At 40.9% G+C, this 26,793-nt stretch overlaps 2 protein-coding genes across 17 annotated transcripts; one reads left to right on the forward strand and one right to left on the reverse strand.

The window, feature by feature from the left end:
- Positions 1-524: 524 nt before the first annotated feature.
- LOC118266405 (WD repeat-containing protein 3-like) lies at positions 525-25,491 on the reverse strand. Of its 16 annotated transcripts, none has more exons than XM_050694931.1 (8): positions 25,410-25,436; positions 17,431-17,621; positions 17,124-17,339; positions 16,741-16,935; positions 16,534-16,647; positions 16,248-16,441; positions 15,925-16,157; positions 15,666-15,808 (listed from the first exon to the last, which is right to left on the reverse strand). In XM_050694931.1, the coding sequence occupies exons 2-8, from the start codon at positions 17,569-17,571 to the stop codon at positions 15,777-15,779; spliced, it is 1,125 nt and encodes a 374-aa protein (XP_050550888.1). In that variant the 5' UTR covers positions 17,572-17,621; positions 25,410-25,436; the 3' UTR covers positions 15,666-15,776. The 16 variants fall into 16 exon arrangements, with proteins under 16 accessions (XP_050550893.1, XP_035435745.1, XP_050550891.1 ...); XM_050694932.1 differs by lacking the exons at positions 17,124-17,339; positions 17,431-17,621 and adding exons at positions 21,036-21,251; positions 21,343-21,533; XM_050694930.1 differs by lacking the exon at positions 25,410-25,436 and adding an exon at positions 21,540-21,566.
- LOC118264577 (piggyBac transposable element-derived protein 4) lies at positions 7,037-10,657 on the forward strand. The gene is made up of 2 exons (XM_035577133.2): positions 7,037-7,425; positions 7,754-10,657. The coding sequence occupies exon 2, from the start codon at positions 7,754-7,756 to the stop codon at positions 10,121-10,123; it is 2,370 nt and encodes a 789-aa protein (XP_035433026.2). The 5' UTR covers positions 7,037-7,425; the 3' UTR covers positions 10,124-10,657.
- Positions 25,492-26,793: the final 1,302 nt, after the last annotated feature.

The following is a 26,793-nucleotide window of genomic DNA, read 5'->3' on the forward strand; positions in this document are numbered from 1 at the left end:
TGAGATGTTTTGTTAAGTACCCGGTTTCAATATTACTAAGAATTTCAATTAAATTCATTCATTAATTCCCTAAGAAGTGAAAGCAGAGCCGCCGCTCTAGCTGTTTGAGAGCCCTCGTGCAAATACCGATATTTTTTTGGCCACCAAATGATTCCTCTCGAAAATCATCAAATGATTCCTCCTGCCCTGGATGAGGCAGGGGAGAACAGACTCCTTACTTACAAACTAAAAACTAACCCGTTAGTTGGAATGAGGTATTGACCTTTGAGTCGGTGTCTTGGTAAACGCATGATATTTTTTCAATTTTTCTCTGTCTTTTTGTTCTAGCTGATCTCTGAAAGGGCTAGACCGATTTTGATGGAAATAAAAAAAAATAACATAGGTAGGTACCTAATCTTCTGGTCGCTAATGGGTAGGCACTAGTAGTAGAAACTTAAATACAAGTGAAAATGCAGCGAATGTGGTGTTTTCGTTTATTCTTAAACTAGTGATGAGTACATATAAAATATCACAGACGAGTCGAAGGCGGCGGGCGGTGGCGGCGGCGACAGCGACGGCGGTGCTACGCGATCCGGCTTAGCGTTCGAGCTACAACTGCAAAGACAAGAAAAAACGTGTATCAGTAAAAATGGGAACACACATTGCAATTATGGGCTTAGTAACAAAATATGTAGAATGTGACGTTATAAAAATCAAAATATACAACTCACGCTTGTAATCTTCGCTGAATTCAAAGCCGACCAATTGGACGCTGTTGTCGGCCAGTGTGACGGCGGCGCGTAGTTCTCTCCCGTCAGCGAACTGACGGAGAGAGGTAGACACCACCTTGGCGTCCATTTTTAACGAGGCCAGATGGTGTATCGATGCCGTCGATGACGACTGCCGCTCTGTCGACACTTCTGCCGAATAGTCCGCCGCTACTTTCCCGCGTTTTATTAATTTCCTGTTAAAGAAATACAATGTTGTATTAAGAGACACATATAATTATTAGAAGCGAATAAAAATCGGTCGAGTCGAAACATATAATACATACGCTAATTTCTTCCGCTGCGCCTTAACCTCCTTCGACTCGCTCGGGCAGGAATCCTCCGTCCTCGTGCGCAACGAGTACAGGCTCAACAGGCCACGATCTGTGTAGCACGCCAACACATCGCCGTAGGTAGAGAGGCCGACCAGGCGGCCACGCGCTACCAGCGTTTCGCTGCAGACGAGGTGGCACTGTAACACCTGCAACAACAAACAGAGGAATACACATGAGACTCAGTCAAACAATTGATTAGAGCACAATGTTGGTGAATTATTGGCATCCTTGCACCCACCTCATCAGCATTGGCGGCATCAGCTGTCCACTTCAGTTCGTAGACCTTGAGCTCCTTGTACTGGTTGCCCGTCACCAGATACCTATTGTCTCTGCACAATACTGCAGACGATATCTAAAACAATATTAAAATTTGTTAAAGTTCGCTCACGAATTGCTTAAAGCGTAATTCAATTGATACAATTTGGAAGCAATGAGTACATACCTGATCGTTTGGATCACCGCCCAAAGTCTTGAGACACTGGTTTGTCTCGACGTCCCAAAACTTCACCAATGCGTCTTTCGATGTGCTGATCACACAGTTGTCCGTAAAGAGCACATTGGTGATAGCTGCTCGGTGGCCGGTGAGGCGAGCCTTGACGGACTTCGCGACAACGTCCAAGACGACGATCTGGGTGTCCTGAAATTTACAGACACATTAGATTTATTTGTGACACAACGGGTACAAAAGAGTCGAAGCCACACACACATTGCAGTGACTCGTAAATGAAGTGAGCGTGACGATAATGATTTGATTAAGCGTGAAACAGAAAATTAGTTTAAAAGTTTCTAAATGAGTTAAATACTAACCTTCGAACCAGACACCAGGAAGTCGCCTTCGCCATCGTACTGCATGCAAGTTACTGCAGAATGGTGTGCAGCAAATTCGCAGACCGCTTTCTTTTTGTGGAGGTCGTATATGGCTATGACCCCATTTTCGTAGCCAACCGCCAGCTCGCGACCGTTAGGGTTGGCTGCTATCCGTGTTACGAAAGCCATGTCTGTTTTGCCGGGGAGTACTGCAACCTGAGGAAGTAAATAAAAATCAAATTTAGAATTGAAAATTTTGTTTCAAACACTTGACAATGAGAAAACTCTATATGGACGTCATGATTACCTCGACCTGCTCCAACATATCCCATATCACGACACAGTGGAGTGCTCCGACCCCAATGTATCGTGAGTTTGTCGGAGACGTAAACACGTTGTTGCAGAAGGAGCTGGCGATCGTCACGACACTTTCGTAAAAAGCGCTCATTTTTACAGATGAATGAATGATTAAACTCGGAGAATTAAGAGAACACTGCACTGCACGTCTGCACACTGAGCTGTTAAGCTGAAGAGTGAATACCGATCGCTGCGCTGTGCCTGTACGCCGATAAGGGTCTACCCGTAGACGGGAGGCGGGGTGCGAGTGGAGGGGGTTACGCCCCGCCCCTTTATGAAACTCGGTGACAAAGAAAGTAGCGCCCTCTTTTTAAGGAAGGAAGTACTACCCGGTTCACTTATTGAAATAATAATAGTCATGATAAATTTTATTATTAGACGTGAACAATTGAACTAAATTAGGGTTATTTGGTTTACATTTTACATATAGTGTAGGCAATAACAGAATACTTAAATGTATTACCTAAGTACCTAAATATCAACTCGATCGGTCGAGAATGGGTGCTTTTATATGAAGGACGAAAGTTAATTTAGCAAGACATAATAAAAATAAAAACTTGTAATAGAAAATATACACATCGTTGCAAAGAGTAAGCCCACAGAAAATTAAGTTTTGTAAATACATATCTATTACACCGCGTGAAACATAGCACGTACCCGAAATTCTTATCTATGCAGAGGCGCTTACCAACGAAACAATGGGAAATAGGTACTTGTTGAGATAAGGAATTAATTTGTTTTCATTGTTATGATACTCGGAACACGGCATTCTAAGAAACATCCGAAATTGTTTTAAACAAGAGTAGATACGACACGATGCGGTTCGGAAGGCAGCTTGTGGCGAGCTTTTGGGCAGTGGCGACCCCACGGACTTGACTCCCAGGAGAGGCCCTATTTTGCAACTCCAGTTAGTACCTGTGACTCACCGCAGAGGCCTCCCTGCCTTAATCTTGCCTTAATCGGCTCGTTTGAGTGGAGATTCGCAAGAGGGAGTTGCCTTCAACTCCACTCGGGGGAAGGATACATCTCAGTAAGATGCTGGTAGGGGTCTTGATCGTACTTCCAGGATCAAGGCTCTGATAGCCGTGGGATGCCTCATCCAATGCCTTCTCTCGAAGACGAAAATGTATTTAGCAAGATATAAAAATGAGTAAGCGCACAAACAATGAAGTTTTGTAAATACATATCTATTACACCGCGTGCAACATATCACGTACCCGAAATTCTTATCTATGCAGAGGCGCTTACCAACGAAACAATGGGAAATAGGTACTTGTTGAGATAAGGAATTAATTTGTTTTCTTTGTTATGATACTCGGAACACGGCATTCTAAGCAATATCCGAAATTGTTTTAAACAAGAGTAGATGCGATACGATGCGTTTCAGGTAGTAATTTGTCAAGGTACCGAATGTATGTTATTATGTTTTCAAACTTATTAGTAAACAAATCAAATAGGTTATTATTAGAAATACCCTAATAGGTGAATACCGCCCAACGATTGCTTACTTTCGTTTCTGAATGACAGATGCAGATTAAATAAAAAGTGAAGAGTAGAAATGAAATTCTATTGCCTATTTGATGAACGAAATACTAACGTTTGCTCATCTCTCAATTTTAGTTTCATAAAAAATCTTTGAATGAAAATACTTGTCTTGATCGCAACACTGAAGTATCAGTAACAGACCATTACACTTTATTTCTTTGAGTCGTATCGTATCGATAGCCTACTGAGTTACAATAATAATGTTTAATACTTAGTTTTTCAATGCGTAAATTGTGGAACTTGCAGCAGTGGGTATTAGATACATAATGTTGTAGCAAGGGCATTATTGTGTTCCTACATACCTAGATATGTATTTAATCTACCTAGATACTGTAACTGTTGGTTCTTCCGTAAAGACGTTTTAATTCAATTAATTCAGATTATTTCTACAGACCTAATGAGTATATTGCCAAATACCCTGATGAACCAACTGTCAAAGTCAAAGTAACGTAGGTAGATGCCTAATCTTCTGGTAGCTAGTGGGTAGGTACGAGTAGTAGAAACTCAAATACAAGTGAAAATGCAGCGAATGTGGTGTTTTCGTTTATTCTTAAACTAGTGATGAGTACATATAAAATATCACAGACGAGTCGAAGGGAAACAATGGGAAATAGGTACTTGTTGAGATAAGGAATTAATTTGTTTTCATTGTTATGATACTCGGAACTCGGCATTCTAAGAAACATCCGAAATTGTTTTAAACAAGAGTAGATACGACACGATGCGGTTCGGAAGGCAGCTTGTGGCGAGCTTTTGGGCAGTGGCGACCCCACGGACTTGACTCCCAGGAGAGGCCCTATTTTGCAACTCCAGTTAGTACCTGTGACTCACCGCAGAGGCCTCCCCTGCCTTAATCTTGCCTTAATCGGCTAGTTTGAGTGGAGATTCGTAAGAGGGGAGTTGCCTTCAACTCCACTCGGGGGAAGGATGCATCTCAGTAAGATGCTGGTAGGGGTCTTGATCGTACTTCCAGGATTGCTCTGATAGCCGTGGGATGCCTCATCCAATGCCTTCTCTCGAAGACGCAAATGTATTTAGCAAGATATAAAAATGAGTAAGCGCACAGAAAATTAAGTTTTGTAAATACTTATCTGTTATACCGCGTGCAACATATCACGTACCCGAAATTCCTTATCTATGCAGAGGCGCTTACCAACGAAACAATGGGAAATAGGTACTTGTCGAGATAAGGAATTAATTTGTTTTCTTTGTTATGATACTCGGAACACGGCATTCTAAGCAATATCCGAAATTGTTTTAAACAAGAGTAGATGCGATACGATGCGTTTCAGGTAGCAATTTGTCAAGGTTCCGAATGTATGTTATTATGTTTTCAAACTTATTAGTAAACAAATCAAATAGGTTATTATTAGTAATACCCTAATAGGTGAATACCGCCCAACGATTGCTTACTTTCGTTTCTGAATTATTTTTATTTTTATTTATTTATTTTTTTAAAAAACGTTGCCCCACACTAGGATTTTCTCCTGTGTCGTGGGTGCGTTTACAAACATACAAGTTCACATACATATGACACCCAGACCCGAAACAACAATTTGTGGATCACACAAAGAGTTGCTCCGTGCGGGAATCGAACCCGCTACCCGTTGCGCGGCAGCCAGTTGCCCAACCACCGCACCAACCGTGCAGTCAAAAACCGTGGAGTGAATGACAGATGCAGATTAAATAAAAAGTGAAGAGTAGAAATGAAATTCTATTGCCTATTTGATGAACGAAATACTAACGTTTGCTCATCTCTCAATTTTAGTTTCATAAAAAATCTTTGAATGAAAATACTTGTCTTGACCGCAACACTGAAGTATCAGTAACAGACCATTACACTTTATTTCTTTGAGTCGTATCGTATCGATAGCCTACTGAGTTGGGTCTGCGGACGGTGAGCAAGGGTAGCTCGCCGCCCGACCAGAACCAGACCCGTGCGTGCGGCGCGTCGCGTTCTGCGCGCGCCTCAAAGAGCCATCAGACCACCACAGATGGGGCCCAGTAGGGCTGATGCCTAATCCGGAGCTGCGGACTACCTAGCGGGTTTACCGGGGCTCCGGCTCGACGGGCAGGAATAGGAACGGGGTGGTTTTTAGTCAGTAAGAGTCTGACACTCCCTCTCGCCTCGCCCAAGGCGGGAGAAGTCATTGGATGATTTTCCACCCTAAAAAAAAAAAAAAGCCTACTGAGTTACAATAATAATGTTTAATACTTAGTTTTTCAATGCGTAAATTGTGGAACTTGCAGCAGTGGGTATTAGATACATAATGTTGTAGCAAGGGCATTATTGTGTTCCTACATACCTAGATATGTATTTAATCTACCTAGATACTGTAACTGTTGGTTCTTCCGTAAAGACGTTTTAATTCAATTAATTCAGATTATTTCTACAGACCTAATGAGTATATTGCCAAATACCCTGATGAACCAACTGTCAAAGTCAAAGTAACGAAGGTAGATGCCTAATCTTCTGGTAGCTAGTGGGTAGGTACGAGTAGTAGAAACTCAAATACAAGTGAAAATGCAGCGAATGTGGTGTTTTCGTTTATTCTTAAACTAGTGATGAGTACATATAAAATATCACAGACGAGTCGAAGGCGGCGGGGCGGCGGGCGGTGGCGGCGGCGACAGCGACGGCGGTGCTACGCGATCCGGCTTAGCGTTCGAGCTACAACTGCAAAGACAAGAAAAAACGTGTATCAGTAAAAATGGGAACACACATTGCAATTATGGGCTTAGTAACAAAATATGTAGAACTAGCTTTTGCCCGCGACTTCGTTCGCGTGGAATAGTGACTTCCGGCAAATTTTTGGTTTTAACCACATAGTTCCCGATCTCGCGGGATCTCTTCAAAATTAGATGTGGAAGATATTCCAGGGAACTCTTCAAAAATCAACATAATGAGCTCTGCGTTTGAATTTAATAGATGTATACTCACTTAGGGCATTGAAAAAATAGTTTAAAAACGGACTTAAACTAACTTAAAACTAAAGAAAGCTACGAATTACGAATTTATAACAATTAAAAAAGAAACTATATTACAACCTATCCTCTATGCTATAATAACCAAGCTTAAACTAAATAATTTAAAAGAAACGACTTAAATCTAATCTAATTAATTTATAAATTAGACTTACAATTTTATTAAAAAAACTAACTATAGTAACTACTAATAATCGATATCAAACTAAACCTACGTTAAATAGTTTAACCAAAAAACCAGGAAAACCCAACAAATAAACTTATTAACACGTTCGCGGACGCGACGGTTATAGCAGTAATCAGTAGTTTACTCAGGGTGACGCGCCGGCTATAGCCGTATTTTTTTTGCGCGCTCAAGTGGCATAACGGCTTTAGCAGACGATTTTCTATACTGTTATCCTATATTTCGATATTAAGTGCCCCCAAACTAAAAGTTTCAAATCGCTAGGTGTCATATAACATCACTTTTTACGCCGTCAAACGTGTCGCTACTTGTCGCTATTTGTGTGCGCACGCACACTGACGCGTCGGTCATAGCAGCGAGAATTGTATGGCGATTGGTTCAGTCAGTTCAGTGTTGGCCGGCGAGTGCCCCGCGGAGCGGGAGTGTTGTGACGTTTTTCGCACGTGATTTTTGTTGTGCCGCAACGGTGAGTTTATTTGATTTTTCTGACTAAATAAGACAAATATTTCAATGGAATTTAATGATATTATGATAATGACAATATAAACAAACATTATGATACAATATTTCTACGAATTTCTACATTCTGGTGTAGGTATTTGTGCATAGTTTTGACCTACTAAAATAAGGTTGATCAAGCTTATTTAACGACAATGTTTTGTGTGATGGTTGTGGGATAGCTATTAAACCTGGGTTTAATTGCTATTAAAGGTGATTTACTACTGATACACTGCTTTTTCATTCATATAATTATGTTTAGGTACCATATTTGAGTGTTAAATTATACTTTTCAGATGTCGAGACAAGGACTAAATGGAAATAAACGAAAAAATGACCCATGCGAAAAAGAAAATGAACGAATTATGAAATTATTCAATGATGTGGACACAGATGAGTTGTCTGCTGATTCAGAAAAACCCGAAACTTCAAGCGATAGCGAATCATTGTCAAGTGAGTCGGAACAGGATCCCTATAAGGATTGTGATGGTTCAGACACGACTTACATACCCAATGAAGACAGCTTATCGTCCACAACTCACATATCTGACTCGGAAGAGGATAATGGTAAGCTAAATTTAATACCTAAGTCGAAACACAATAAGGTGTTTTCTATAGATACTCCACATACCTTAGAAGGTGAGAGCGTCCATGTTCAACAACAACAAGTGCCTTTAGTCGATTCCCCAATAACGTTAAAAGAACTGGGAATTCATGTTCGTGTTCCTGCTTCAGTTGAGTCAGCAGATTCAATGGCTGTATCGCCCCCAGTCAATATGGAAAATGTAGATAAGGCAATCCAGTCACTAGACATTATTAACATGTGTTCGTTTAATTCCGATACCACACCACCCAGATCAATGGAATCACAAACGCTCATACAAGAGATTGACTGGCTGGACAGTGAAGGTTCAGTATCTTATCCAAATACCGATGCTACAGAACAAGTTCCAAGATCGCAAGTGGTTGACAATCAGCAGCAACCTATGACACCTCTAGATTATCAGCAGCCTAGTACATCTTCTTTTTTAAACGTACCTAGTGTATCTCATCATCGTCCTAGGTCACCACGTATCACAGACGAAGAATGGCAAACATCCACTGCTCCTATACCAGAGTTTGAATTTAACGACGGCTCTGTTGGACCTCAGTTCTATGTTGATGCGAATACGTCGCCAATTGAAATATTTAATCGTTTTTTCCCTCTGTCTACAATAGAGCAACTTGTTGAACGCACTAACAAGTACGGGGCTGCATTATGCAATATGAATAGACCACACACAAGACACAGCCGAAAAAGAACTTTTAATCCTACTTCCATTGGAGAAATGAAGCGATTTCTGGGCTTATGTATTTTACAGTCTCATGTCGAAACACCAAATATTCGAAAACTATTCACATTCAGTGATCCATTATATTACCATCCCATATTCAATCACTGTATGTCAGGAAGACGATTTGAACAGTTGTTGAGATGCTTGTGTGTTTACGAAGGGAATGCTAAAGGCATAAACAAGGTCTTAGACTTCGCTAATCACATGATTACTATTTTTCAGAGTTTATACAAGCCACATAAACAGCTTTCTCTAGATGAATCTATGTTATTATTTCGCGGTCGATTGTCTTTCAGACAGTATATTAAATCAAAGAAAGCAAAATATGGAGTAAAATTTTACATACTAACATCTAGTGATGGCTACATTTTAAATTTTAAAATTTACCAGGGTAAAACTGAAACTAGTATTGACATAGACACTGAAACTAGTTCAAAATCAAAGACTGAAAAGCTTGTTTTGAATCTGATGCAGCCTTATTTATACCTGGGTCACGAGCTTTATATGGACAATTATTATAATAGCGTGGCCTTATCCGACAAACTTTTAAGTTGCATGACGCATACTACAGGCACTTTAAGGAAAGATAGAAAAGACAATCCAAAAAATGTTATTCGCAAAGTACTTAAGAAAGGTGAGCATGTATGGACCAGGAAAGGAAAGGTGTACGTTTCAGCTTGGAAAGACAAACGAATTGTGACCATGATCACAACACAACACCACCCACGCATGGTCACAACACGGAACAGATTTGGCAAGCAAATAACCAAGCCAAAGGAGGTCGAAATGTACAATAAATATATGTCTGGGATAGACCTTTCAGATCAGATGTTGGCCTACTATTCAACCCCGAAAAAGACAGTGAGGTGGTACAAAAAAGTATTTTTCCATATTTTTGACATTTCCATATTTTGGAATGCCTATTATATATTCCGTAAACATTGCAACGAAAAAGAAACTATGTTGGGCTTCAGAGAACATATCATTAGATATTTATTAGGATTTGACAACTTGACTTGCTCCAACATTATTTCTTCTAGAAAGCCAACAAACCCGAGAACTTCAAATAATTCAGGAATGACTCTACCAAATAGTAATCAGGGCAGTTCCCAAGAAGGCGCGTCTTCGCAACTGTTAAACACACACTGGCCTGAACCGATACCAAAAACAGAAAACTGCAAACGTAACAAAGCTTTTTTAAAATGCCGCCTATGTGCAAAAAATAAAATTAAAAAGGAAACAAGTTTTCGGTGCAAAGGATGCACCAGTAAACCACCTTTATGTCCTGGATGTTTTGAGCAATGGCATTGCCAAGCAGAAAATATTGACTGATTTATTATAGTATAGATTATAATATTTAGGTAACGATTTTTATTATATTTATATTTTATTAATGCTATTGTGCTGTGACTAAAAATTTAATTATAATTCTTGGCAATGCAGAGTATAAAGTTAATTTAGTCTGATTAGATTTAAGTCTGACATAAAGTTATTTTTTTTATTGATGATACTATTTGATTACCGACAGTACTGTGATTAACTTAAGTCTGATCTAGTTTTTATTCTAGATATAATAATTAAAATAAGGAGAAATGTTATGTTCTGGTTAGAAGTATGTTCATTTATTTTTTGTTATATTATTTTGTCTCAAGAACGAGCTATCACAAAAGTAAAATAATAAAATGTGTTGAAATAGGTAGGTATACAACTTGTTTTAAACAAGATGTCTATATACTGTGATTTAATTAAAATAATTAAGAAAAAATTTAAGATTTTTTGTTATGTTTAAACACACACCTTCAACACTTTGTTGTTGGCGCTATGTATGCTTCCTTACCATAAAAATAAATAATTTAATTAGTGTAATATTGTCTTTTCGTTGTGACTTTCCCAGACCCAACCAAACCAATATAAGTATTCACCAGTAACACATCAGCTACAGCAGGTGAAGGCCGTAGCCGCTGCGTCCTTTTAATTTAGTATAAATACGTTTCCGCAGTGACACAGCGGTTATAGCAGCCGAAGGCTACAACCGTTGTGTCCTATTTGTATAGTAATATCTATACACCAGTGACAGCCCTGCTATAGCAGTCGAATGCTATAACCGGCGCGTCCTATCTATGTACTAAAAACTATTAACCATTGACATCGCTGCTATAGCAGGCGAATGCTATAGCCGGTGTGTCCTGTCTATGTAGTACAAACTTCTCGTCCCCGACACCTCTGTTATAGCAGTCCAATGCTATAGCCGGTGCGTCCTGTCTATGTAGTACAAACTGTTCATCAGTGACACCCCTGCTTTAGCAGTCCAATGCTATAGCCGGTGCGTCCAATGTATACAGTTATAATCTATTTACCGGGGATGAAACGGCTAAAGCAGGCGAAGGCTATAGCAGTTGTGACTTTATGTATGTAATTAATTATTTTTATCAGTGACGGTGCGCCTATAGCATTCCATACAAAAATTAAGTGTCAAAGTAGCATTGCAAAATCCGGTCGAGTGTCCGCGAACGTGTTAATTGACAAATACAACGAAACCAATTTAGAATATACGAAACAGCAGGACCACTACAGACAAATAATCATACGACTGATAATACACTTTTTCTACGATAGTACCGAAGCGCTCGGCCGATACCCAACCAAATGAATGTAACGAAACCATAGCGCGATCTATTTCGATCCCAACGCCATCTATCGAGGATAAAGACAACTTGGATTATTTATTTATACTCCGTTCGGGCATTTTCTTTGTACTAAAAGTTTAATTATATTGATATTTTTTTTTTCATACCTTTTTACTATTTATTTACTTTTTTTCGATGAATTAAAACAATAACATGAACCGAAGTCGTGTAACGATCGACATAGAATTATCTATACTCCGTTAGAGCATTTTCTTTGTACTAAATGTTTTATTATATTGATATTATTTTTTTCATACCTTTTTACTATTTATTTACTTTTTTTCGATGAATTAAAACAATAACATGAACCGAAGTCGTGTAACGATCGACATAGAATTATTTATAAATAATTTATTTCTTATTTTTATTTTTTGATTTTTGAAATAAATATATATATATGTCCTTTCTAAGGTTCTAAACTATATCTGTACCAAATTTCAACCAAATCCGTCAAATAGTTGCGGAGATTAATGGTATAAGCATAGAATGTTCGACGTGATTCTTTAATTTGACATAACTTTTTTATTTATGAACCGATTGACATGAAACAAACACTAAATGTAAATTTAAGCATCCCACAATATATTCGTGAAAACCGCATCCAACTCGGATCAGCCGTTTCTGAGATTAGCGCGCACAGACGAACAGACAAACAGACAAACAGACAAACAGACAAACAGACAAACAGACAAAAAAAGTTAATTACATTTTTGGGTTCGACATCGATATAACAATAACCCCTGCTATTTTTTTTATTTTTATTTTCAATGTACAGACAGCACTTTTCTACGATTTTATTATATGTATAGATGTGACGTTATAAAAATCAAAATATACAACTCACGCTTGTAATCTTCGCTGAATTCAAAGCCGACCAATTGGACGCTGTTGTCGGCCAGTGTGACGGCGGCGCGTAGTTCTCTCCCGTCAGCGAACTGACGGAGAGAGGTAGACACCACCTTGGCGTCCATTTTTAACGAGGCCAGATGGTGTATCGATGCCGTCGATGACGACTGCCGCTCTGTCGACACTTCTGCTGAATAGTCCGCCGCTACTTTCCCGCGTTTTATTAATTTCCTGTTAAAGAAATACAATGTTGTATTAAGAGACACATATAATTATTAGAAGCGAATAAAAATCGGTCGAGTCGAAACATATAATACATACGCTAATTTCTTCCGCTGCGCCTTAACCTCCTTCGACTCGCTCGGGCAGGAATCCTCCGTCCTCGTGCGCAACGAGTACAGGCTCAACAGGCCACGATCTGTGTAGCACGCCAACACATCGCCGTAGGTAGAGAGGCCGACCAGGCGGCCACGCGCTACCAGCGTTTCGCTGCAGACGAGGTGGCACTGTAACACCTGCAACAACAAACAGAGAAACACACATGAGACTCAGTCAAACAATTGATTAGAGCACGATGTTGGTGAATTATTGGCATCCTTGCACCCACCTCATCAGCATTGGCGGCATCAGCTGTCCACTTCAGTTCGTAGACCTTGAGCTCCTTGTACTGGTTGCCCGTCACCAGATACCTATTGTCTCTGCACAATACTGCAGACGATATCTAAAACAATAATAAAATTTGTTAATGTTCGCTCACGAAAAATTGCTTAAAGCGTAATTCAATTGATACAATTTGGAAGCAATGAGTACATACCTGATCGTTTGGATCACCGCCCAAAGTCTTGAGACACTGGTTTGTCTCGACGTCCCAAAACTTCACCAATGCGTCTTTCGATGTGCTGATCACACAGTTGTCCGTAAAGAGCACATTGGTGATAGCTGCTCGGTGGCCGGTGAGGCGAGCCTTGACGGACTTCGCGACAACGTCCAAGACGACGATCTGGGTGTCCTGAAATTTACAGACACATTAGATTTATTTGTGACACAACGGGTACAAAAAAGTCGAAGCCACACACACATTGCAGTGAATCGTAAATGAAGTGAGCGTGACGATAATGATTTGATTGAGCGTGAAACAGAAAAATAGTTTAAAAGTTTCTAAATGAGTTAAATACTAACCTTCGAACCAGACACCAGGAAGTCGCCTTCGCCATCGTACTGCATGCAAGTTACTGCAGAATGGTGTGCAGCAAATTCGCAGACCGCTTTCTTTTGTGGAGGTCGTATATGGCTATGACCCCATTTTCGTAGCCAACCGCCAGCTCGCGACCGTTAGGGTTGGCTGCTATCCGTGTTACGAAAGCCATGTCTGTTTTGCCGGGGAGTACTGCAACCTGAGGAAGTAAATAAAAATCAAATTTAGAATTGAAAATTTTGTTTCAAACACTTGACAATGAGAAAACTCTATATGGACGTCATGATTACCTCGACCTGCTCCAACATATCCCATATCACGACACAGTGGAGTGCTCCGACCCCAATGTATCGTGAGTTTGTCGGAGACGTAAACACGTTGTTGCAGAAGGAGCTGGCGATCGTCACGACACTTTCGTAAAGAGCGCTCATTTTTACAGATGAATGAATGATTAAACTCGGAGAATTAAGAGAACACTGCACTGCACGTCTGCACACTGAGCTGTTAAGCTGAAGAGTGAATACCGATCGCTGCGCTGTGCCTGTACGCCGATAAGGGTCTACCCGTAGACGGGAGGCGGGGTGCGAGTGGAGGGGGTTACGCCCCGCCCCTTTATGAAACTCGGTGACAAAGAAAGTAGCGCCCTCTTTTTAAGGAAGGAAGTACTACCCGGTTCATAGTTTTGTAAATACATATCTATTACACCGCGTGAAACATACCACGTACCCGAAATTCTTATCTATGCAGAGGCGCTTACCAACGAAACAATGGGAAATAGGTACTTGTTGAGATAAGGAATTAATTTGTTTTCATTGTTATGATACTCGGAACACGGCATTCTAAGAAACATCCGAAATTGTTTTAAACAAGAGTAGATACGACACGATGCGGTTCGGAAGGCAGCTTGTGGCGAGCTTTTGGGCAGTGGCGACCCCACGGACTTGACTCCCAGGAGAGGCCCTATTTTGCAACTCCAGTTAGTACCTGTGACTCACCGCAGAGGCCTCCCCTGCCTTAATCTTGCCTTAATCGGCTCGTTTGAGTGGAGATTCGCAAGAGGGGAGTTGCCTTCAACTCCACTCGGGGGAAGGATGCATCTCAGTAAGATGCTGGTAGGGGTCTTGATCGTACTTCCAGGATCAAGGCTCTGATAGCCGTGGGATGCCTCATCCAATGCCTTCTCTCGAAGACGAAAATGTATTTAGCAAGATATAAAAATGAGTAAGCGCACAGAAAATTAAGTTTTGTAAATACTTATCTGTTATACCGCGTGCAACATATCACGTACCCGAAATTCTTATCTATGCAGAGGCGCTTACCAACGAAACAATGGGAAATGGGTACTTGTGGTGATAAGGAATTAATTTGTTTTCTTTGTTATGATACTCGGAACACGGCATTCTAAGCAATATCCGAAATTGTTTTAAACAAGAGTAGATGCGATACGATGCGTTTCAGGTAGCAATTTGTCAAGGTTCCGAATGTATGTTATTATGTTTTCAAACTTATTAGTAAACAAATCAAATAGGTTATTATTAGTAATACCCTAATAGGTGAATACTGCCCAACGATTGCTTACTTTCGTTTCTGAATGATAGATGCAGATTAAATAAAAAGTGAAGAGTAGAAATGAAATTCTATTGCCTATTTGATGAACGAAATACTAACGTTTGCTCGTCTCTCAATTTTAGTTTCATAAAAAATCTTTGAATGAAAATACTTGTCTTGATCGTAACACTGAAGTATCAGTAACAGACCATTACACTTTATTTCTTTGAGTCGTATCGTATCGATAGCCTACTGAGTTACAATAATAATGTTTAATACTTAGTTTTTCAATGCGTAAATTGTGGAACTTGCAGCAGTGGGTATTAGATACATAATGTTGTAGCAAGGGCATTATTGTGTTCCTACATACCTAGATATGTATTTAATCTACCTAGATACTGTAACTGTTGGTTCTTCCGTAAAGACGTTTTAATTCAATTAATTCAGATTATTTCTACAGACCTAATGAGTATATTGCCAAATACCCTGATGAACCAATTGTCAAAGTCAAAGTAACGTAGGTAGATGCCTAATCTTCTGGTAGCTAGTGGGTAGGTACGAGTAGTAGAAACTCAAATACAAGTGAAAATGCAGCGAATGTGGTGTTTTCGTTTATTCTTAAACTAGTGATGAGTACATATAAAATATCACAGACGAGTCGAAGGCGGCGGGGCGGCGGGCGGTGGCGGCGGCGACAGCGACGGCGGTGCTACGCGATCCGGCTTAGCGTTCGAGCTACAACTGCAAAGACAAGAAAAAACGTGTATCAATAAAAATGGGAACACACATTGCAATTATGGGCTTAGTAACAAAATATGTAGAATGTGACGTTATAAAAATCAAAATATACAACTCACGCTTGTAATCTTCGCTGAATTCAAAGCCGACCAATTGGACGCTGTTGTCGGCCAGTGTGACGGCGGCGCGTAGTTCTCTCCCGTCAGCGAACTGACGGAGAGAGGTAGACACCACCTTGGCGTCCATTTTTAACGAGGCCAGATGGTGTATCGATGCCGTCGATGACGACTGCCGCTCTGTCGGCACTTCTGCCGAATAGTCCGCCGCTACTTTCCCGCGTTTTATTAATTTCCTGTTAAAGAAATATAATGTTGTATTAAGAGACACATATAATTATTAGAAGCGAATAAAAATCGGTCGAGTCGAAACATATAATACATACGCTAATTTCTTCCGCTGCGCCTTAACCTCCTTCGACTCGCTCGGGCAGGAATCCTCCGTCCGCGTGCGCAACGAGTACAGGCTCAACAGGCCACGATCTGTGTAGCACGCCAACACATCGCCGTAGGTAGAGAGGCCGACCAGGCGGCCTCGCGCTACCAGCGTTTCGCTGCAGACGAGGTGGCACTGTAACACCTGCAACAACAAACAGAGAAACACACATGAGACTCAGTCAAACAATTGATTAGAGCACAATGTTGGTGAATTATTGGCATCCTTGCACCCACCTCATCAGCATTGGCGGCATCAGCTGTCCACTTCAGTTCGTAGACCTTGAGCTCCTTGTACTGGTTGCCCGTCACCAGATACCGATTGTCTCTGCACAATACTGCAGACGATATCTAAAACAATAATAAAATTTGTTAAAGTTCGCTCACGAAAAATTGCTTAAAGCGTAATTCAATTGATACAATTTGGAAGCAATGAGTACATACCTGATCGTTTGGATCACCGCCCAAAGTCTTGAGACACTGGTTTGTCTCGACGTCCCAAAACTTCACCAATGCGTCTTTCGATGTGCTGATCACACAGTTGTCCGTAAAGAGCACATTGGTGATAGCTGCTCGGTGGCCGGTGAGGCGAGCCTTGACGGTCTTCGCGACAACGTCCAAGACGACGACCTGGGTGTCCTGAAATTTACAGACACATTAGATTTATTTGTGACACAACGGGTACAAAAGAGTCGAAGCCACACACACATTGCAGTGACTCGTAAATGAAGTGAGCGTAGAGTCGACGATAATGATTTGATTGAAGTGAGCGTGAAACTTGATTAAGAAAATTAGTTTAAAAGTTTCTAAATGAGTTAAATACTAACCTTCGAACCAGACACCAGGAAGTCGCCTTCGCCATCGTACTGCATGCAAGTTACTGCAGAATGGTGGGCAGCAAATTCGCAGACCGCTTTCTTTTTGTGGAGGTCGTATATGGCTATGACCCCATTTTCGTAGCCAACCGCCAGCTCGCGACCGTTAGGGTTGGCTGCTATCCGTGTTACGAAAGCCATGTCTGTTTTGCCGGGGAGTACTGCAACCTGAGGAAGTAAATAAAAATCAAATTTAGAATTGAAAATTTTGTTTCAAACACTTGACAATGAGAAAACTCTATAAGGACGTCATGATTACCTCGACCTGCTCCAACATATCCCATATCACGACACAGTGGAGTGCTCCGACCCCAATGTATCGTGAGTTTGTCGGAGACGTAAAGACGTTGTTGCAGAAGGAGCTGGCGATCGTAACGACACTTTCGTAAAAAGCGCTCATTTTTAAAGATGAATGAATTATTAAACTCGGAGAATTAAAAGAACACTGCACTGCACGTCTGCACACTGAGCTGTTAAGCTGAAGAGTGAATACCGATCGCTGCGCTGTGCCTGTACGCCGATAAGGGTCTACCCGTAGACGGGAGGCGGGGTGCGAGTGGAGGGGGTTACGCCCCGCCCCTTTATGAAACTCGGTGACAAAGAAAGTAGCGCCCTCTTTTTAAGGAAGGAAGTACTACCCGGTTCACTTATTGAAATAATAATAGTAATGATAAATTATTAGACGTGAACAATTGAACTAAATTAATGTTATTTGGTTTACATTTTACATATAGTGTAGATAATTACAGAATACTTAAATGTATAAGTAGGTACCTAAGTACCTAAATATCAACTCGAGCGGTCGAGGATGGGTGCTTTTATATAGGACGAAAATTAATTTGGCAAGATATAAAAATAAAAACTTGTAATAAATAACATCGTTGCAAAGGGAAGCCCACAGAAAATTAAGTTTCGTAAATACATATCTATTACACCGCGTGAAACATACCACGTACCCGAAATTCTTATCTATGCAGAGGCGCTTACCAACGAAACAATGGGAAATAGGTACTTGTTGAGATAAGGAATTAATTTGTTTTCTTTGTTATGATACTCGGAACACGGCATTCTAAGAAATATCCGAAATTGTTTTAAACAAGAGTAGATAGGACACGATGCGATCCGCAAGGCAGCTTATGGGAGCTTGTGGGGAGCTTTTGGGCAGTGGCGACCCCACGGACTTGACTCCCAGGAGAGGCCCTATTTTGCAACTCCAGTTAGTACCTGTGACTCACCGCAGAGGCCTCACCTGCCTTAATCTTGCCTTAATCGGCTCGTTTGAGTGGAGATTCGCAAGGGGAGTTGCCTTCAACTCCACTTGGGGGAAGGATGCATCTCAGTAAGATGCTGGTAGGGGTCTTGATCGTACTTCCAGGATCAAGGCTCTGATAGCCGTGGGATGCCTCATCCAATGCCTTCTCTCGAAGACGAAAATGTATTTAGCAAGATATAAAAATGAGTAAGCGCACAGAAAATTAAGTTTTGTAAATACTTATCTGTTATACCGCGTGCAACATATCACGTACCCGAAATTCTTATCTATGCAGAGGCGCTTACCAACGAAACAATGGGAAATGGGTACTTGTGGTGATAAGGAATTAATTTGTTTTCTTTGTTATGATACTCGGAACACGGCATTCTAAGCAATATCCGAAATTGTTTTAAACAAGAGTCGATACGACACGATGCGTTTCAGGTAGCAATTTGTCAAGGTTCCGAATGTATGTTATGATGTTTTCAAACTTATTAGTAAACAAATCAAATAGGTATTATTATTAGTAATACCCTAATAGGTGAATACTGCCCAACGATTGCTTACTTTCGTTTCTGAATGATAGATGCAGATTAAATAAAAAGTGAAGAGTAGAAACGAAATACTAACGTTTGCTCGTCTCTCAATTTTAGTTTCATAAAAAATCTTTGAATGAAAGTACTTGTCTTGATCGTAACACTGAAGTATCAGTAACAGACCATTACACTTTATTTCTTTGAGTCGTATCGTATCGATAGCCTACTGAGTTACAATAATAATGTTTAATACTTAGTTTTTCAATGCGTAAATTGTGGAACTTGCAGCAGTGGGTATTAGATACATAATGTTGTAGCAAGGGCATTATTGTGTTTCTACATACCTAGATATGTATTTAATCTACCTAGATACTGTAACTGTTGGTTCTTCCGTAAAGACGTTTTAATTCAATTAATTCAGATTATTTCTACAGACCTAATGAGTATATTGCCAAATACCCTGATGAACCAATTGTCAAAGTCAAAGTAACGTAGGTAGGTGCCTAATCTTCTAGTAGATAATGGGTAAGTGCGAGTAGTATAAACACAAATACAAGTGAAAATGCAGCGAATGTGGTGTTTTCGTTTATTCTTAAACTAGTGATGAGTACATATAAAATATCACAGACGAGTCGAAGGCGGCGGGGCGGCGGGCGGTGGCGGCGGCGACAGCGACGGCGGTGCTACGCGATCCGGCTTAGCGTTCGAGCTACAACTGCAAAGACAAGAAAAAACGTGTATCAATAAAAATGGGAACACACATTGCAATTATGGGCTTAGTAACATAATATGTAGAATGTGACGTTATAAAAATCAAAATATACAACTCACGCTTGTAATCTTCGCTGAATTCAAAGCCGACCAATTGGACGCTGTTGTCGGCCAGTGTGACGGCGGCGCGTAGTTCTCTCCCGTCAGCGAACTGACGGAGAGAGGTAGACACCACCTTGGCGTCCATTTTTAACGAGGCCAGATGGTGTATCGATGCCGTCGATGACGACTGCCGCTCTGTCGGCACTTCTGCCGAATAGTCCGCCGCTACTTTCCCGCGTTTTATTAATTTCCTGTTAAAGAAATATAATGTTGTATTAAGAGACACATATAATTATTAGAAGCGAATAAAAATCGGTCGAGTCGAAACATATAATACATACGCTAATTTCTTCCGCTGCGCCTTAACCTCCTTCGACTCGCTCGGGCAGGAATCCTCCGTCCGCGTGCGCAACGAGTACAGGCTCAACAGGCCACGATCTGTGTAGCACGCCAACACATCGCCGTAGGTAGAGAGGCCGACCAGGCGGCCTCGCGCTACCAGCGTTTCGCTGCAGACGAGGTGGCACTGTAACACCTGCAACAACAAACAGAGAAACACACATGAGACTCAGTCAAACAATTGATTAGAGCACAATGTTGGTGAATTGTTGGCATCCTTGCTCACCTCATCAGCATTGGCGGCATCAGCTGTCCACTTCAGTTCGTAGACCTTGAGCTCCTTGTACTGGTTGCCCGTCACCAGATACCTATTGTCTCTGCACAATACTGCAGACGATATCTAAAACAATAATAAAATTTGTTAAAGTTAGCTCATGAAAAATTGCTTTAAACGTAATTCAATTGATACAATTTGGAACCAATGAGTACATACCTGGTCGTTTGGATCACCGCCCAAAGTCTTGAGACACTGGTTTGTCTCGACGTCCCAAAACTTCACCAATGCGTCTTTCGATGTGCTGATCACACAGTTGTCCGTAAAGAGCACATTGGTGATAGCTGCTCGGTGGCCGGTGAGGCGAGCCTTGACGGTCTTCGCGACAACGTCCAAGACGACGACCTGGGTGTCCTGAAATTTACAGACACATTAGATTTATTTGTGACACAACGGGTATAAAAGAGTCGAAGCCACACATATCTACAGTGCAGTGACTCGTAAATTAGATTTATTTGTGACACAACGGGTACAAAAGAGTCGAAGCCACACACACATTGCAGTGACTCGTAAATGAAGTGAGCGTGACGATAATGACTTGATTAAGCGAGAAATTAGTTTAAAAGTTTCTAAATGAGTTAAATACTAACCTTCGAACCAGACACCAGGAAGTCGCCTTCGCCATCGTACTGCATGCAAGTTACTGCAGAATGGTGTGCAGCAAATTCGCAGACCGCTTTCTTTTTGTGGAGGTCGTATATGGCTATGACTCCATTTTCGTAGCCAACCGCCAGCTCGCGACCGTTAGGGTTGGCTGCTATCCGTGTTACGAAAGCCATGTCTGTTTTGCCGGGGAGTACTGCAACCTGAGGAAGTAAATAAAAATCAAATTTAGAATTGAAAATTTTGTTTCAAACACTTGACAGTGAGAAAACTCTATATGGACGTCATGATTACCTCGACCTGCTCCAACATATCCCATATCACGACACAGTGGAGTGCTCCGACCCCAATGTATCGTGAGTTTGTCGGAGACGTAAACACGTTGTTGCAGAAGGAGCTGGCGATCGTCACGACACTTTCGTAAAAAGCGCTCATTTTTAAAGATGAATGAATTATTAAACTCGGAGAATTAAAAGAACACTGCACTGCACGTCTGCACACTGAGCTGTTAAGCTGAAGAGTGAATACCGATCGCTGCGCTGTGCCTGTACGCCGATAAGGGTCTACCCGTAGACGGGAGGCGGGGTGCGAGTGGAGGGGGTTACGCCCCGCCCCTTTATGGAACTCGATGACAAAGAAAGCAGCGCCATCTTTTTAAGGAAGGAAGTACTACCCGGTTCACTTATTGAAATAATAATAGTAATGATAAATTATTAGAGGTGAAAAATTTAACTAAATTAGGTTTATTTGGTTTACATTTTACATATAGTGTAAGTAATTACAGAATACCTAAATGTATTACATTAAGTAGGTACCTAAATATCAACTCGAGCGGTCGAGGATGGGTGATGGGTACCTAGGACGAAAATTAATTTAGCAAGATATATAAATGAAAACTTGTAATAGAATATACACACATCGTTGCAAAGAGTAAGCCCACAGAAAATTAAGTTTTGTAAATACATATCTATTACACCGCGTGAAACATACCACGTACCCGAAATTCTTATCTATGCAGAGGCGCTTACCAACGAAACAATGGGAAATAGGTACTTGTTGAGATAAGGAATTAATTTGTTTTCTTTGTTATGATACTCGGAACACGGCATTCTAAGAAATATCCGAAATTGTTTTAAACAAGAGTAGATACGACACGATGCGATCCGCAAGGCAGCTTATGGGGAGCTTTTGGGCAGTGGCGACCCCACGGACTTGACTCCCAGGAGAGGCCCTATTTTGCAACTCCAGTTAGTACCTGTGACTCACCGCAGAGGCCTCCCCTGCCTTAATCTTGCCTTAATCGGCTCGTTTGAGTGGAGATTCGCAAGAGGGAGTTGCCTTCAACTCCACTTGGGGGAAGGATGCATCTCAGTAAGATGCTGGTAGGGGTCTTGATCGTACTTCCAGGATCAAGGCTCTGATAGCCGTGGGATGCCTCATCCAATGCCTTCTCTCGAAGACGAAAATGTATTTAGCAAGATATAAAAATGAGTAAGCGCACAGAAAATTAAGTTTTGTAAATAGTTATCTGTTATACCGCGTGCAACATATCACGTACCCGAAATTCTTATCTATGCAGAGGCGCTTACCAACGAAACAATGGGAAATAGGTACTTGTCGAGATAAGGAATTAATTTGTTTTCTTTGTTATGATACTCGGAACACGGCATTCTAAGCAATATCCGAAATTGTTTTAAACAAGAGTCGATACGACACGATGCGTTTCAGGTAGCAATTTGTCAAGGTTCCGAATGTATGTTATGATGTTTTCAAACTTATTAGTAAACAAATCAAATAGGTATAATTATTAGCAATACCGTAATAAGTGAATACTGCCCAACGATTGCTTACTTTCGTTTCTGAATGACAGATGCAGATTAAATAAAAAGTGAAGAGTAGAAATGAAATTCTATTGCCTATTTGATGAACGAAATACTAACGTTTGCTCATCTCTCAATTTTAGTTTCATAAAAAATCTTTGAATGAAAGTACTTGTCTTGATCGCAACACTGAAGTATCAGTAACAGACCATTACACTTTATTTCTTTGAGTCGTATCGTATCGATAGCCTACTGAGTTACAATAATAATGTTTAATACTTAGTTTTTCAATGCGTAAATTGTGGAACTTGCAGCAGTGGGTATTAGATACATAATGTTGTAGCGAGGGCATTATTGTGTTTCTACATACCTAGATATGTATTTAATCTACCTAGATACTGTAACTGTTGGTTCTTCCGTAAAGACGTTTTAATTCAATTAATTCAGATTATTTCTACAGACCTAATGAGTATATTGCCAAATACCCTGATGAACCAATTGTCAAAGTCAAAGTAACGTAGGTAGATGCCTAATCTTCTGGTAGCTAATGGGTAGGTACGAGTAGTAGAAACTCAAATACAAGTGAAAATGCAGCGAATGTGGTGTTTTCGTTTATTCTTAAACTAGTGATGAGTACATATAAAATATCACAGACGAGTCGAAGGCGGCGGGGCGGCGGGCGGTGGCGGCGGCGACAGCGACGGCGGTGCTACGCGATCCGGCTTAGCGTTCGAGCTACAACTGCAAAGACAAGAAAAAACGTGTATCAATAAAAATGGGAACACACATTGCAATTATGGGCTTAGTAACATAATATGTAGAATGTGACGTTATAAAAATCAAAATATACAACTCACGCTTGTAATCTTCGCTGAATTCAAAGCCGACCAATTGGACGCTGTTGTCGGCCAGTGTGACGGCGGCGCGTAGTTCTCTCCCGTCAGCGAACTGACGGAGAGAGGTAGACACCACCTTGGCGTCCATTTTTAACGAGGCCAGATGGTGTATCGATGCCGTCGATGACGACTGCCGCTCTGTCGACACTTCTGCCGAATAGTCCGCCGCTACTTTCCCGCGTTTTATTAATTTCCTGTTAAAGAAATATAATGTTGTATTAAGAGACACATATAATTATTAGAAGCGAATAAAAATCGGTCGAGTCGAAACATATAATACATACGCTAATTTCTTCCGCTGCGCCTTAACCTCCTTCGACTCGCTCGGGCAGGAATCCTCCGTCCTCGTGCGCAACGAGTACAGGCTCAACAGGCCACGATCTGTGTAGCACGCCAACACATCGCCGTAGGTAGAGAGGCCGACCAGGCGGCCTCGCGCTACCAGCGTTTCGCTGCAGACGAGGTGGCACTGTAACACCTGCAACAACAAACAGAGAAACACACATGAGACTCAGTCAAACAATTGATTAGAGCACGATGTTGGTGAATTATTGGCATCCTTGCACCCACCTCATCAGCATTGGCGGCATCAGCTGTCCACTTCAGTTCGTAGACCTTGAGCTCCTTGTACTGGTTGCCCGTCACCAGATACCTATTGTCTCTGCACAATACTGCAGACGATATCTAAAACAATAATAAAATTTGTTAAAGTTCGCTCACGAAAAATTGCTTAAAGCGTAATTCAATTGATAAATTTGGAAGCAATGAGTACATACCTGATCGTTTGGATCACCGCCCAAAGTCTTGAGACACTGGTTTGTCTCGACGTCCCAAAACTTCACCAATGCGTCTTTCGATGTGCTGATCACACAGTTGTCCGTAAAGAGCACATTGGTGATAGCTGCTCGGTGGCCGGTGAGGCGAGCCTTGACGGACTTCGCGACAACGTCCAAGACGACGATCTGGGTGTCCTGAAATTTACAGACACATTAGATTTATTTGTGACACAACGGGTACAAAAGAGTCGAAGCCACACACACATTGCAGTGACTCGTAAATGAAGTGAGCGTGACGATAATGATTTGATTAAGCGTGAAACAGAAAATTAGTTTAAAAGTTTCTAAATGAGTTAAATACTAACCTTCGAACCAGACACCAGGAAGTCGCCTTCGCCATCGTACTGCATGCAAGTTACTGCAGAATGGTGTGCAGCAAATTCGCAGACCGCTTTCTTTTTGTGGAGGTCGTATATGGCTATGACCCCATTTTCGTAGCCAACCGCCAGCTCGCGACCGTTAGGGTTGGCTGCTATCCGTGTTACGAAAGCCATGTCTGTTTTGCCGGGGAGTACTGCAACCTGAGGAAGTAAATAAAAATCAAATTTAGAATTGAAAATTTTGTTTCAAACACTTGACAATGAGAAAACTCTATATGGACGTCATGATTACCTCGACCTGCTCCAACATATCCCATATCACGACACAGTGGAGTGCTCCGACCCCAATGTATCGTGAGTTTGTCGGAGACGTAAACACGTTGTTGCAGAAGGAGCTGGCGATCGTCACGACACTTTCGTAAAAAGCGCTCATTTTTAAAGATGAATGAATTATTAAACTCGGAGAATTAAAAGAACACTGCACTGCACGTCTGCACACTGAGCTGTTAAGCTGAAGAGTGAATACCGATCGCTGCGCTGTGCCTGTACGCCGATAAGGGTCTACCCGTAGACGGGAGGCGGGGTGCGAGTGGAGGGGGTTACGCCCCGCCCCTTTATGGAACTCGGTGATAAAGAAAGCAGCGCCCTCTTTTTAAGGAAGGAAGTACTACCCGGTTCACTTATTGAAATAATAATAGTAATGATAAATTATTAGACGTGAACAATTGAACTAAATTAATGTTATTTGGTTTACATTTTACATAATTATAGTGTAGATAATTACAGAATACTTAAATGTATATATTACCTAAGTACCTAAATATCAACTCGATCGGTCGAGAATGGGTGCTTTTATACGTAGGACGAAAATTAAATAGCAAGATATAAGAATGAAAACTTATAATAGAAAATATACACTTCGTTGCAAAGAGTAAGCCCACAGAAAATGAAGTTTTGTAAATACATATCTATTACACCGCGTGAAACATATCACGTACCCGAAATTCTTATCTATGCAGAGGCGCTTACCAACGAAACAATGGGAAATAGGTACTTGTTGAGATAAGGAATTAATTTGTTTTCTTTGTTATGATACTCGGAACACGGCATTCTAAGCAATATCCGAAATTGTATTCAAATAGGTATTATTGTTTAGACCAGTGGTTCTCAAAGTTGTCTGGATTACGACCTATCTAATTTAAGTTCCTTAACTCAGGACCAAAGGAGGAAAACTCAGGAGAAAAATAAAATACAGAACGTATAAAAAAATACAGAAAAATTCGCTTGCTACCTGCTAATGGATCGACACCCATAATTTGAAAAACTTTGGTTTAGACCACAATTATGCATAGTTTGCACTTCTGTCCCGAAATACATCTTGAACGATGTATAATTTACTTTTTATTTTTACGTGCGTTTTTTTTGCGTAAAAAGTGTGTTTCTCTAGTTGTTTTATTAAACTTTTAATTCATTTACATTGGGTCAATGTAAATAAATTATGATACATAAAGATACATAGAGACTATGACTCGCTTATGAGTCAAAAGAGAGAGAGAGTTTGTGAACAAAAACTTACAATCCACCCCGGATTGTAAGTTTTTGTTCAGTCTCACAAACTCTGCGAATCTTGCACCCGTAATCGTTAAGCAAATCGTAAAGCGTTAAGCACGATTGGAAAATGACGCGGGATCCCGCTATACTGGTAATAATGTTGCCGATTTTCTTCCGAGTCGTTCTATATGAGACGATCATGCCGCTTTTTTTGCTCTATATTTACTCTGGACAATGATTTGGAATATTACATAATGAGTAACGAAATTCGCCAGCGTACGGCACAGCACGTAATGCCGCTATGCAATGTAGGTACACCCAA

This window comes from Spodoptera frugiperda, chromosome 7 (genome assembly GCF_023101765.2).
Source record: "Spodoptera frugiperda isolate SF20-4 chromosome 7, AGI-APGP_CSIRO_Sfru_2.0, whole genome shotgun sequence".
Taxonomy (NCBI): domain Eukaryota; kingdom Metazoa; phylum Arthropoda; class Insecta; order Lepidoptera; family Noctuidae; genus Spodoptera; species Spodoptera frugiperda.

Coding starts and splice junctions, on each gene's coding strand:
- LOC118264577 (XM_035577133.2), top strand. CDS start 7,754: ATGTCGAGACAAGGACTAAATGGAAATAAACGAAAAAATGACCCATGC.
- LOC118266405 (XM_050694936.1), bottom strand. CDS start 17,571: ATGAGCGCTTTTTACGAAAGTGTCGTTACGATCGCCAGCTCCTTCTGC. Junction 1,228..1,319: donor ATGCCGCCAATGCTGATGAG/GTGGGTGCAAGG, acceptor TTGTTGTTGCAG/GTGTTACAGTGCCACCTCGT. Junction 595..710: donor ATTCAGCGAAGATTACAAGC/GTGAGTTGTATA, acceptor TTGTCTTTGCAG/TTGTAGCTCGAACGCTAAGC.